Below are 14987 nucleotides of genomic sequence, written 5' to 3' on the forward strand. Positions count from 1 at the left end.
CAATTAAGTGCAATTTTTTAATATATTATTACAGTAGAAGTCCAGAAATCCGCAAAGCTTGGGACCAGAAGTTGTGTGGGTTTTAGGATTTTGCAGATTTCAGAACAGGAAAAATAAATCATTATATTCAGACTAAAAGTGCAAAATAAATAAGGCGTATTAGATACATTTAATTAAATTATTATTGCAATAACTTATTATATGCATTAAATTATTATTATGTATATAAATTGCTTATATTATTCATTATTATATATACACAGCATCAAGGTTTGCTGATTTCGCCTCATACAAAGATTTCCAGTGTTAGAATCACTGTTGCTGTAAAATATCAACAGCTTTTCTTTATTTTTCCATATATCATACACAATCGTATCGCAATTCCATACGATTCTGCTATAAAATGCATCTATCTCCATCTTTTGCAGAATTTGCACTTTTTGCATTACCGTCAATGCAACGTGTTTACGTTTTTCAATGTTGCAAGCAGTAAAATCATGAGTGCATTTCTTATCTGTAATTTTATTAAAAAGGGCTGAAATTTAAAAGTCTTAATTTATCTACAAAATATCCGGATAAAAAAAAGACAGCGCTAAATAATCTCGTGAAATAACAAAGCTTACAAAATTACAACAATGTGAATCGTGAACTTAGAAGAAGAGTTGAGTGAATCGTCTGCTTTCTTACCTCGATGCAGAGATTAGAGGAGAAAATAATTTTATCATGATGTCAATAATTGGGTATTTCCATTATGACTCATTATTATTCGGTAATTATGACGTCATTATTCAGTAAGTACTTTTTCTTCGATATTTTGTACGCAATGTTGCGGTTTCCGGAACCTGTAAACTGAATGTTTATATTTTGAGAGGCAATGCGAATTTCAGGAGTTGCCGGATTTTCGGTATTTGACTGTATTATTTCATTGTTAAATGTATTAGTGCAGTTCACAAAAGCCAGCTACCTTATGCAAGGAACAGAGCCCTTTTCAAGCAACTCTTGGCCACTGGTCCAGAACAAATGTACCAGTTAGCTTAAGTAGATAAGCCCTGTAGATGGAAATGTTTATTTAGAAGTACAAGGGGGCCTTCCAGTTTGGTAAAATAAGAAATTTCAAATAAAGATCATTTCTACAATATTACACCTACTATATTCATGAAATTTGTCTAAATGAAAACTAGTGTTATAAATTTTTATATGTGTTACAGTTAATTAAAATAAGTAATGATTATGTAAATGTTATTATTTGTGATACTCTGAGAACAAAAACCTTCCCTGAAGATTTATTATGTAGACTCTAACACAAAGACTTTTGGATTGAAATACTGAAAAATTTTAATAGAACTCTGAATATTAACTTTATTTTTTAAAAAAATCTTACATTCAAAAATTATAATTTACTATTATTTAATTGATTACATTGGTCAGAATTTTATGATTTACTTTTTTTCTTAATTTACTACAGTCAAAAGTCGTTAATCCGGACTCGTCGGGACTTCGGCGATTCCGGATTATCGATTTTTCCGGATTATAGATCATCAGTTTAAATCTCATACGATGGCATGCAGAAATTCTAAAATTAAAAATATGAAACCGTAATTTATGAAATAAAGAACAATTATGATCTAAAGGGTATCAAAATTTACAAAAAAAAAAAAATATTTATTTGTTTACTTTATTAAACATTTCTTTTAATGTAAGTTGTTTAAGTTGCTTTGTTTTATGTGATAATACTTTCTCATTAATTCTATAAACAGACATAATTTCTTGTTCAGTTACAAAGTTCCGCTGTTCAAGTCCCGTAATTGCTGTGCCGAAATACCGACTAACTTGTCAATAGAAATTTTTTCGTTTTCACTAACCTCTCTGTCACCTTCTTGTCTTTATCCATTTTTGCAGCAATTCCACTTTTTGTTTGACGGACATCGAAACATACTTTCGTTTTGTAGATCCTTTGGGAGCTCCAGCATCGGAAATTCTATTTGACATAATCGAAAGTTCAAGTTTACTTTTATAAAACTGCTCTTACAGTCTGCAAAAAATAATAAGCCGCATCCAATTCGAAGATTAAGGAACAACACAATCATCAACATTAACTGAAATAGATAATTAGATAATTTTAGCTTATACCGTCCGTTATACATTAAACGCGCACGTAAAAATGTATTCTGCGCTTGCGCACAAGCATATGCGCAGTCATAAAGGTCTTATGCGCATGCGTATACACCTATGTGCATGTGTCAACGCGGCACATGCACAGAAAGTTTTTAGCTTTGAGGTCCGGATTATGGGTGTCCGAATTAACGACTTTTGACTGTACTGCTTTAACACTTCTATAAAAAGGCTTTAAAGCTCTTTCTCCTTGAAAGGGGAGAATATGCACGATACAAAAATTTGTAAATATGAATTTGAATTAGCAATAGCCCTTAATGCATAATTTTAATTTGTTTATTTCCCTTCTCCATTTTAAAAACATTAACCATTTTGAGACTAATCCATCTCATATGACTCTTACGTACTGATAGTGATATAAATGGAACTAAAACTCTCTTCTTCAAAAATGTAAATGTTTTGAAACCTGGCACGAATTAGAGTGCTAAGTTGTTTATGGCTGTAACGTTATTTGAAAAAAAAAATAATATTTAATTTGCCTCAGCACCAAGTTGCTCTTCAATATGGATCAACATTCTACAACATCATTACATCTAAGTCTGTTGCTTCATTACATATAATATATACATAATAAAATGTAAAATATGAAACAAAATTATTATTAACAAAATTATCTGGAACTAATAGGTTGCAGATAATTTCATAATTTTTAACCTTTAAATTCATAATTTTTAATTAAACACATGATTTCATCAAACATACATTTACACCATTTTGCATCACTCTGCAGCATGTTCCATTACTATTTCCTTGCACTGTGAAATCTTTTGCTGAATCACTGCTGATGATTAAAACAAAGATTTTCTGAGCTTATAAAAAATACTGAAATTAGTATGAGTCACTTTTTAGCCAGCTTGCTCTGCTTAGGAAAGTCATGTCTTTTCGCTAAGCATCTTTTTCTATTATCTAGAATGCAAACTGTGTATATAGAAATTATGGTTCACATTTAGGATCCTTAATATTGCACCAATTTAAGCAGAAAAGTATTTCTGAAGAATTGTTCCTGTTTAAAAAATAAAAATGATGTTTTAATGATCAAACTAGTTACAATTTTCCCTCCAGTTTTATCTAAACAGTAGTTTTTTAGGTTATGGTTAAAATAGTGATTAGTTCCATCTTCTCTAGTCAGCTCTCTGCTAAATTCTATCAATGTACCAAAACTACAAACCTTTAAACATCACATATATATTACTACCTCACAGATAACAACTTTAGTTACTGAGTCTACCTCACAGATTAATGAAATAAATTTTTTCTTCATATGGCTAAAATTGAATTTTGATAGTAGTTTGTATAAAATATGGTGATTTGTTAATAATAATACTAATAATAAACTATAATGCATTTTTCATCATTAGTAGCTTAAGGGAAGGGAAGACAGTTTGATAACTTTTTTCAAATTGTGATTTCTGATTATATCACTTCCTCCCAAATATTTTCACCAAAAAAAAAAGTATTACAGAACAGTCATTTGCTTTAAACATACTTACTTCTATTGTTTCAATTTCTTCTTGAGAAAGAAGCTTTCTAGAATACCTAGCAGGTAATTCTGTCTCATCTATTACAGGTCCTTTTTGACTACATGAAGCTGAATTCTGGCTAACAGAAGTCTGTTTATGACTTATACCTGTATAATTAGAAATTAATACAACTTAAAATACTATAATCCCAATATATTGTTTTTACATTTATATTAATTATTTTTTGTAATTCCTTCACTTTAACAGTAACCCAAAGACTAACAAAACAATTTTTACACTTTTGATAGAAAATTTTATGTTCCGTAATTTCATTTCTGCCCAGCTCAAACAATAAGTCAACAAATTACAGAATCACAAACAATAGTAGAATAAGATATAAATTCTTTCTCAATAATAGTAAAATGTGATGTGGACACCATGTGACTTCGTTGCACAACTTATTAAATTATACACAGTTTTTGCAGCACTTCATTTAAACTTATTTCCTTGAATTATTCCAACGTAAATAACCGATCTCTCAAGGAAAATTGAAAATGATATCAAAAATTGCAAATTTTGAAATTAAACATGATAGTCAGTTTTTGTGGTACAGAAATCAAACTTCTTATAACTTTATTTTTTCATATAATGAGTATAAAACTTTCCCAAATTTAAGCATAGGAACAGGGAGATCGCATTAAAAGTTAGATTTTGTTATTTGTGGAAAATTATTATTATTATTATTTTAAATTTGACACTGTCAAAAGATGAATATTTTAGTAATTCAAAACACTTCGTAATTGGAAGATATGACTTATTACCAATGATTCGGAAAAAAAAGGGGGGCGGTAAATACTTTAAAGCCAGGTAAGGCATAATATATAAAACAGAAATTAATTTGTTAACATTCATAATCTTAAAGAAATAACACTATTTGATAAAAGAAGAGAAATTAATTTTTCTACAATAAAATTTATAAATTGGCACTTCAACATCTTTAAAAACGCAACAGCAAATACAATTTTTAATCAAATTATCAGAATTAAAAAATTTTGCACTGAAATAGAACAATAACAAAAAAAAAAAATTATTACTACTAAAATTTATTTAAAAAAAATTCAATTAACTTCATTTACAGTGTTAAAAAAAACTTAAGCAGTCTACACCCTATTAAACTTTCGGCTGATCTTTAGAATATGGTAACTGGTAGTTTGGCGACATTTTGGAGGCGATAAAAGTTACTACCTGGGACTTTGGTAATAATGTGAGCAGAACTCAGTTCCGATTACGCATTATTTTGTGTGAGGGAAATGAGAGACCATGGGATATGTCATGTGATATTAATGGACGAATTACGGTTCTTTAATCGGAAAAGGGGGCAAATCGGGAAAAAATCTGGAAATTTTGTATTTGGCTTTATTCTGTGTTGTGTGAAACAGTGTTCGTTAATTTTTGGATCCCATGGCCCTATTCGAATGAATTCGAAATGGGTATTTAGTGGGATTGAAAGGGGTAGTAATAAGTGTTTCTTTAAGGTTGTGCGAGATAGAAGTAAAGATGTTTAATTAAGTTATTTATTTTACCTGGTACCTTGGTGTGAACTATAAGTATGATTTTAAAGATCCTGAAACAGAAATAAGAAAAGTTTATCGGACACGTAGTCAAGATTCTGAAGAAGAATAGGTAAGTTAGTATTTTTAATTATTTGAGGATATTATTTTTATGCATTGTTCCAAATGTAAGGTGAAAGTAAAGTAATTTGCGTAAACGTGCATGGAAATAATTTAAATATTTGACACTAAGTATTTGTAACCATTTGTAATGTTTGCGGTATGAATTAGTTAGTGACGTTTGTAATATAATAGATAATGTAGAGGTAAAAGTTTTTGGATATTTTATTTATTTTATACGGGGAAATGTTCATATTTGGAAAGGGTATATACTTTTCCGCGATCAGGTAATTTCATATGTTCTTTTTACCGGGTTTAAAGATTCAGAAAATTGTCATGTATTTTTGTGAAATTTTTCTAATTTATGAGAAAAAAGCAATGTACATGGATATAGTGAAGAGTGTGCGCAATGCCATTTTTGTGAAATTCTGGGATGTTTTTTTAAGTAAAAATAAGTCGACGTGTACATGGTTTAGTGATATTTTAATTAAATGATAGTTATTTTGTGAATTTTATGTTTGTAGGAATTTGGTATACGTTTAAGTTGAAGTAAACGTGCATGGAAATAATTTAAATATTCGACACTAAGTAATTGTAATGCTTGCGGTATGAATTCGTTGGTGGCGTGTATAATATAATAGATGATTTAGAGGTAAAAGTTTTTGGATATTTTATTTATTTTATATGTGGAAATGTTCATATTTGGAAAGGGTATACACTTTTTCGCGATCAGGTAATTTCATTATATGTTCTTTTTACCGGGTTTAAAGATTCAGAAAATTGTCATGTATTTTCGTGAAATTTTTCTAATTTATGAGAAAAAAGCAGTGTACATGGATATAGTGAAGAGTGTGCGCAATGCCATTTTTGTGTAATTCTGGGGTGTTAAGTAAAAATAAGTTGGCGTGTACATGGTTTATGTGTATGTGTTATTTTGAAAAACGCGTAAGGAGTATGGTATTGTGCACTTTTTCCCAATTTTGCAGTGAATATTTGTCATGATTAAGCAGTTTTGTTAGATAAAATTTCTAGCATAAGTGTAATTCGGCTAGTAGATTGTTGGAAGAAGTGTTCAGTAGATAAAAAGAAAAGAAACATGTCTTACTTCGTGAAAAATAGAGGGTTGCTGTAGGAGAGTTGGTCGCCAAATTTTCACCAAAAAAACGCCAAGTTACCATAATGTAAAGGTCAACCAAACTTTCTAAAAGTATGCATTTTTTATCTGAAAGCTCAAATAGAGAAGGATATTTTAGAAGGTTTTTATAGCACTTCATAATATTTCTATCACCATATAATTTTATGGTACTATTCCATTTTGAGGAGCGTAAAAATGTATGAGCAAAAGCGCCAAATCTAGCAAACGTGCCCATTTAAACAGCATGCCAAATCTAGCGTACGCGCTGATTTCAGATTGCGTAAGTTTATATAGTTCTATATTTCTTAAAACACCATTGAAATACTAGTTTAATTTTTAAATCTTTTTTTTTTTTTTTTTTTTTTAAATTCTTTTTTGATATCCTATGGATTTAACAATTTGGGAATTGCCCATGATGAAAAGTGTGCAATAGAATTTTGGGTAAAGTGCAGAATCCCCCACTGTTTGACGCGTTTTTAAGAATTGCACATACTCGGTATCCATGTACACATCGATCTACTTTCACTTTAAAAAGAAATCCCAGAATTGCACAAAAATGGCACTGCGCACACCCTTGACTTTATCTATGTACACATCGACCTATTTTCACTTTAAAAAGTAAAAGAAAATTGACAAAAGTCCAATTGTTTTTACCCTTGTAAAAAGCGGCAAACAAATAACTGGGCGATTCGGCACTTTAACCGAGAATTCTAAGACAGCCTTGCCACTTAGAGGGTTAAACATTTATTCAAGAATAGAATTTGAAGTACTGAGCCAAACGTGGAGAATAAAATTGAAGTTGTGAGAGGAATTAACTTTACATTTTCACATTAGATCACTTGAATTAGCCATCCATTAATCACCTTCCCAACAGGGATTTAAGTAAAAAAATTCATTATCTAACTTAAAATATCTAAAAGAACAGGTAAACGCCAGCTTTTTTTAATGAATTTTTAAAAACTGTTTTTGGAATAAGGTTGCTTTGTAAGATATTAACAAAGTAGAGTACTTCTTGTTGGAGGTGTTTTGTATTATAACAAATTCTTTTAATTCTAAGAAGTTGTGCATTAATTGTATTGACAATGACCCTTTTAGAAATATTAGAATTCCAGTTAGTTAATTTTAGTGTAGGAAAGTTGAAATCTCTGCATTTGTCATAGATTTTTAAAAGATTGTAATTCAGATTACGTAAATCAAGGTAAACTACATCATTTTGAACTCTATTAGTGTTATTAAGCTTGAGGCAGTCCATAATCTGCACGTTCATTAGCCGGAATGATCTATAATCCGTTCCTCAAAGCCACAAACTAGCATAGCAGACGCGTGCATCAAACGCATGTGCGTTTGATGCACGCATCTGCTATGCAAGTGCATAAATAGCCAGTAAAGCGTTTACCCATGTGCGCTTCCCATAGTGAAGAAAGTAACAGAGAACGTTATTAAAAACGAACAAATTTCGATTGACAAGTTACTCGGTAATCTCGACGCAGCAATTATAGGACTTGAACAGTTTAACTTTGTAACTGAACAAGAAATTATGTCTGTTTATAGAGTTAAAGAGAAAATATTAGCACAAAAAATGAAGCAACTTAAACAACTTACATTGATAGAAATGTTGGTTGATCTTTACATTATGGTAACTTGGCGTTTTTTTTGGCGAAAATTTGGCGACCAACTCTCCTACAGCAACCCTCTATTTTTTTTTTCCCGCCGCCATTTTGTCTTCACGAAGTAAAGACATGTTTCTTTTCTTTTTATCTACTGAACACTTCTTTCTTCCAACAATCTACTAGCCGAATTACACTTATGCTAGAAATTTTATCTAACAAAACTGCTTAATCATGACAAATATTCACTGCAAAATTGGGAAAAAGTGCACAATACCATACTCCTTACGCGTTTTTCAAAATAACACATACACATAAACCATGTACACGCCGACTTATTTTTACTTAAAAAAACATCCCAGAATTGCACAAAAATGGCATTGCGCACACTCTTCACTACATCCATGTACACTGCTTTTTTCTCATAAATTAGAAAAATTTCACGAAAGTACATGACAATTTTCTCAATCTTTAAACCCGGTAAAAAGAACATATATGAAATTACCTGATCGCGAAAAAGTATTTACCCTTTCCAAATATGAACATTTCCACATATAAAATAAATAAAATATCCAAAAACCTTTACCTCTAAATCATCTATTAGATTATATACGTCACCAACGAATTCATACCGCAAGCATTACAAATACTTAGTATCAAATATTTAAATTATTTCCATGCACGTTTACTTCAACTTAAACGTATACCAAATTCCTACAAACATAAAATTCACAAAATAACTATCATTTAATTAAAATATCACTAAACCATGTACACGTCGACTTATTTTTACTTAAAAAAACATCCCAGAATTGCACAAAAATGGCATTGCATCTTTAAACCCGGTAAAAAGAACATATATGAAATTACCTGATCGCGAAAAAGTATTTACCCATTCCATATATGAACATTTCCACATATAAAATAAATAAAATAACCAAAAACTTTTACCTCTAAATCATCTATTACATTATACACGTCACCAACGAATTCATACCGCAAGCATTACAAATACTTAGTATCAAATATTTAAATTATTTCCATGCACGTTTACTTCAACTTAAACGTATACCAAATTCCTACAAACATAAAATTCACAAAATAACTATCATTTAATTAAAATATCACTAAACCATGTACACGTCGACTTATTTTTACTTAAAAAAACATCCCAGAATTGCACAAAAATGGCATTGCGCACACTCTTCACTACATCCATGTACACTGCTGTTTTCTCATAAATTAGAAAAATTTCACGAAAATACATGACAATTTTCTCAATCTTTAAACCCGGTAAAAAGAACATATATGAAATTACCTGATAACGTATACCAAATTCCTACAAACATAAAATTCACAAAATAACTATCATTTAATTAAAATATAATTAAATTCAAAAACACTATTTAAAATATAAATAAGCACATACATTAAATTAATAAAAATTACCTTACAATCCTAATTACTTTAAACTAAATCATTGCTAATAACAATTTTCCCAATAATACCAAATTCCTTTACTTCCACCTTACATTTAGAACAATGCATAAAAATAATATCCTCAAATAATTAAAAATACTAACTTACCTAATCTTCTTCAGAATCTTGATTACGTGTCCGATAAACTTTTCTTTAGTTACGGCCATGGGATCCAAAAATTCACGAACACTGTTTCACACAACACAGAATAAACCAAATACAAAATTTCCAGATTTTTTTCCCGATTTCCCCCCTTTTCCGATTCAAGAACCGTAATTCGTCCATTAATATCACATGACATATCCCATGATCTCTCATTTCCCTCACACAAAATAATGCGTAATCGGAACTGAGTACTGCTCACATTATTACCAAAGTCCCAGGTAGTAACCTTTATTGCCTCCAAAATGTCGCCAAACTACCAGTTACCATATTGTGTTTTTTTTTTTTTTTTTTTTTTTTTTTGTAAATTTTGATACCCTTTAGATCATAATTGCTCTTTATTTTATAAATTATGGTTTCATATTTTTAATTGTATAATTTCTGCATGCCATTTTACCAGATTTAAATTGATGGTCTATAATCCGGAAAAACCCCTAATCTGGAATCGACGAAGTCCTGACGAGTCCAGATTACAGACTTTGTACTATATATATATATATATATATATATATCTGGTGCTGCTGACTGCAATAAGAAAAGGAGGATGCACAATTAGATATTACAACAGTTTTATATACAAAACTTCAGACTTCTATGGCTAATCATTTTTGAGTTACGCAAGACAAATGCATACGCACAATCTATTTACACACGTACATATGCACAATCCAATTTAGAAAACACTTTTATTTTGTTCATACATGCAGACTTCATACAAAAAAATCATACAAATGGTTTCAGGAATGATAAAAATCTTGAAATATGATACTCGAAATTTTTTGCAATTACAATACTTCGTTTACTTCATACAAGGAAGTTAAAAAAAAAAAAAAAGGATTAAGTAAAGTTAAAATCCTAAAAATGAGAATTATAATATGAAAATATGAATATATAACCATAGAACTAAAAACCAATGATAATAGAACACGGAAGCAAAACATAAAGATACATGCAAATAAAAGAAAAACGTGAAAGTAAATACACTGCTGGCCATTAAAATTGCAACACCAGGAAGGAATGATCTGATGAACGTCAAAGTCACATGAAAGGAAGAGATAGTTGGCATATGCAAATAATTAGTATTTCAGAGCATTTAGATGACACAGGAGGGAGGAACAACATCTGTAGCATAGCATAAAAATACTTGTGTAGTGGATTTCTCATTTGGAAAGTGCTTTGTTTGTAAGGTTGGAATTTGCTCATAATATCATGTTATGCCTCAAATAAGAAGAGGAAATGCTTACTGGAAAGTTCTGAAATTCAATAGAGGCAGGATCGTTGCCAATCAAAAGTGTGGATTATCGTTCCGTGATATCGCCGGTCGCCACTGGGGCGACATAAAACTACTGTCATGCGAATATGGAATCAATGGATTGCTGAGGGTCATACTGAACGGCATGCAGGATCTCAACGCCCTTCCATGATTAATGGCAGAGAGGACAGACATATTGTGAGGTCAGCCCTGCAAAACCGTACGGCCACATCACGAAGCATTAGTCAGGAAATGGGCATGCTTGGCTCACAAGGCCAGACCAACAAAGCTGGGTACAGGAGTGGAACAATGTCGCCTTTTCAAATGAGTCCCGGTTCTACGTGCATACAGGGTATTTGATCGCTGCCCTGGCCTGCACAGTCTCCAGATCTGTCACCCACTGAAAACATCTAGTCATGGGTTGCTGAGAGACTAGCCCGCCACCCCTCTCCAGGTAATAGGGTTGATGAAATTTGGCATAGATTTGAAGCAGCATGGAATGAGTTGCCTATTTCTGTCATCCAATCCCAGTTTGATTTTATGCCTAATGGGGTAAGGGCCATTTTATCTGCCAGGGGTGGCAGCTATTTCTACTAATTTCGCACCCTTGTAAACCTCCAAAATGCTTACAAATTTAATAATTTTGTCTTCATGCCATACTGTTTACGTGCAGTAAATATCTTTTTTGTATTTGCTTTACTTCATGCTGTTGCAATTTTAATGGCCGGCAGTGTATAAAAACTGCTATTTTATTCTTAATCACAAAACATGATTCCAAATTGCTATCTCAAGTAAATAATAACAATAATAATAATCTTATGTTAAAATTGCAGTTAAAAGTTTAAATTACAGTAAATATAATTATATATTTCAAATGTGGTTCATTATAAAAGAATTATGTAAAAAAACACTGAATTTTTAAATATAAGAAGTATTAACAACTATAAAAATATGACAACAACAAATCTGTAAAGCTAAAAATACCTGTGTTGCTACAAGTTTTGAAAGCCTTTTTTTAAGCAAATGAAACTGGTAAGGTATTGAAAATTTTATTTAAGGTTTTGCACTTATTTGAAAAAACATCTCGCACAAAAATTGTCACCTTATTTTGAATAATTTTCTGCTTACTGTACAAACTCAGCAAAACAAAATTAAGTATTGTTTTCTGTATAATATGCAATCTTCACCTGGTAGGTTTACCCTGCCCTGCGTGTGTGGGCATGTATTTCTGTCTCATTTTCTTTTGTGAGTGTGGCTATATAATCCATATTAATATTTATGAGTACAATTTGCAGTCTATGCAGCAAATTACAGACTTAAATGAATGATACGGAGTCACGTATTTTAAAACTGTGATTTTTCCAATTTATTTTATCCTATAAATAGTATTAGCTATAAAAAGATTAAAATTAGTTACTTATCTAAACTTCTCAGACATAAATCATGAAATAAAATTTAAATAATGACTTTAATTAAATTATTAAAATGATTTTAATTAAAAAAACATACGTGAATCAAAGCTATTATATTTTACCTTGGTCCCTTCCACCTTTTCTGAACTTGATAAGTGGAATATGAGGCTTAATTACCTGCAGTGAAAAGTAATAATATAAAGGTATGTAACATACACGAAAATCATTTGTATATTAGACATTTTAAATTAAATAGAAATCGCTGCAACAGTTACTGTAGTTTCCCATGAGAAAAAATAAATAAAAAGAAAACATTTTCAATTTACAACAGTAATTTTAAAAAATTTTCTAAATATAGAATTAAGAATGCTCAGTGATGCCTATGGTAAAAAATCAAAGTTTAATTTAATTTTTTTAACCTTCATTACAACTTCATCTGACTGCAAGTATTTTTATCATAAGTCTTTCATTTATTTTTATTTTTTTCAGATTAACTAAAACATTCCGGCATTTCATATAATCTGATACATGTTACTCTATTAACACGACATCGCCACAAGTTTAAAAGTTCTAATCATTCTCCTTTGGGTATATACTTTTCCGAACTTCGGAAATTAGATGTGAAAATGTACAAACATTATACCTTCCACGATCGGGAACCCACAGACATTTTCAAAGTAGAAACTTATTTACTATTGCCAAATTCGAACTGTGCAAAGGACGAATACGTTGTTTCCAAACAGAAAAGCAAAATTTAGTTTAAATAATGATTTATAGAATATTTTGAGATTAAGTGGCAGTATACCCAAGATACCATTCCTGAAACATAATACTGCACTAAAATAAAACATATGCTGATTCATTTTAAGATTATTTTATGCAATATAATTTATTCTACTTAAATTTACCAAATTCAAATATGTTCTTCAACGTGCAGCTGTGACGAAATAAAAACTCAACTAAATTATGGCTGAAAACAAAATTATGGTGTTCAATAAAGTTACGTTTTATAATTTATTCACGTTTAATAACGGTACGTTTCCTTTGTATATAATAGTTTGATCACACTTTTATATGTTTTCCTTTTTTAATTCGGAAAGTTAGGAATATATGAAACCATAACTATATTTTAATTTGCTCCTTTATATTTCAAATTTTTCGTTTGAAAAGAATTATTGTTTATTATAAAAATTATTTCTTTTTCATTTCTGCTTGACAATTTTTTATTCCCTCTTTCCCCCCATCCTTCGGGCTCAAAGATCTAATCTGTTCTCTGTATTTACGTGTGTGGTTTCGAAACTTTTCCTCCTCGTTAACTTTCACTAAAACTTTGGTATGAGAGAAGAAAAATGTTTTTCTTATTATGCGAATTGTAATGTAGATGCAGCTGATTGTGAAGTTCCACTGATGGATCACAAGAAATCCAGGTATCCATTTTGCGTAGTATGGACCCCAATTCCCATTTTAACATGGCTTTGTCCAATAATTGGGCATATGGGTATTGCAATGTCAACAGGTGTTATTCGAGATTTCGCTGGCCCGTATTATGTTTCAGAAGATGATATGGCATTCGGAAAGCCTACTAAATACTGGCAGTTGAATATAAATCAATTAAAAGGAGGAAGATCAAAATGGGATGCTGCCGTATCTGAAGCGTCAGAGGAGTATAAAGGAAGAATGCATAATTTATGTTGTGATAATTGTCATTCTCATGTTGCTTTAGCCTTGAATCTGATGCAGTATAACGATTGTACATCATGGAACATGGTTAAACTGTGTATTTACATGTGTATTTATGGGAAATATGTCAGCTTTGTTGGCTTTCTAAAAACTTGGTTTCCATTCCTACTTTTGGCTGGTTCACTCACAACCATTCTGACACTGATGCATTATTTGTAAGAATATGAATGTTATGAAGCATTATGTTAATATTGTATTATTTCCTTTCCTTGCTAGTCAAACGGGAAAATTTGTTTATGTAAGTAAAGTAAAATATGAATTATAATTGTTTCTGTATATATTCAATTTCAGTCAAGTATTAATGAAGTTTATTCCTCGTTAACATACATATCTTTAATTCTCCCAGTATCTTTGTTATTCCATGCATAATCAAATTTTGACAGTAAATATCATGCCATTTATATATAGAGAAGAACCAAAGTGTTTACTGAATGTAACTTGTTGAAATCTATGTATACAAACTGTTTTTAACTGTGTATTATATTACATGTATAATAATCATGAGAATAAAACTCAATTTTAAACCTGTATCTGACATATCATAGTAATGCTTCTGTTTCTAATGGAAAAGTTTAATGTGATTATATCTGTTATTGTAATTTATAAGTTGTAAAATTGGCATAATATAAATTTCATCCTAAATGAATTTTGCATAACTCATGAATTGATAGTTCTTAACACTGAATTCTCGGATAATAATAAATTAAGAGAAGCATAAAATTAATTAAATGGCCATACTTGAAAATGTATTTTGTTTTAAATGGTATGAAAAACTATAGTCTTTCAAAAGTTCATCAGTCATATTTTTAGTATAATTGTAAGGGAATTGTTTGCCATAGTCCTCTTACTATGGAAACCAATTCAAATCTCAGAGGTTTCAAAATGGAGGCACTTAAAA

General features: G+C 30.4%; 2 protein-coding genes across 4 annotated transcripts in view; one reads left to right on the forward strand and one right to left on the reverse strand.

Annotated features, from left to right (window-relative positions):
• LOC118195754 (alpha-ketoglutarate dehydrogenase component 4) overlaps nucleotides 1-13131 on the reverse strand; it is a 38247-nt gene extending 25116 nt beyond the window's left edge. Inside the window, exons 1-3 of one of the 3 annotated variants that reach the window (XR_004759317.2) lie at nucleotides 12993-13131; nucleotides 12472-12526; nucleotides 3663-3799 (exon numbers count right to left, since the gene is read on the reverse strand). Coding sequence is in view for 1 of the 3 variants with exons in the window: in XM_035367077.2 (XP_035222968.1) it covers nucleotides 3663-3799; nucleotides 12472-12526; nucleotides 12993-13019 (219 nt within the window). In the remaining 2 variants the exon portion in view is untranslated. The remainder of the gene's footprint in view (nucleotides 1-3662; nucleotides 3800-12471; nucleotides 12527-12992) is intronic. The other 2 variants (XR_004759318.2, XM_035367077.2) reach the window with 2 other exon arrangements.
• Nucleotides 13132-13600: 469 nt separating this feature from the next.
• On the forward strand, nucleotides 13601-14617 carry LOC118195753 (transmembrane protein 222). Its single transcript, XM_035367073.2, has one exon. The coding sequence runs from the start codon at nucleotides 13685-13687 to the stop codon at nucleotides 14246-14248; it is 564 nt and encodes a 187-aa protein (XP_035222964.1). The 5' UTR covers nucleotides 13601-13684; the 3' UTR covers nucleotides 14249-14617.
• The last annotated feature ends 370 nt before the right edge of the window (nucleotides 14618-14987 follow it).

Source organism: Stegodyphus dumicola, chromosome 9, assembly GCF_044657685.1.
Source record: "Stegodyphus dumicola isolate Sdum_Otavi_A_Nest chromosome 9, ASM4465768v1".
In the NCBI taxonomy this organism is placed as follows: domain Eukaryota; kingdom Metazoa; phylum Arthropoda; class Arachnida; order Araneae; family Eresidae; genus Stegodyphus; species Stegodyphus dumicola.

Coding starts and splice junctions, on each gene's coding strand:
- LOC118195753 (XM_035367073.2), top strand. CDS start 13,685: ATGAGAGAAGAAAAATGTTTTTCTTATTATGCGAATTGTAATGTAGAT.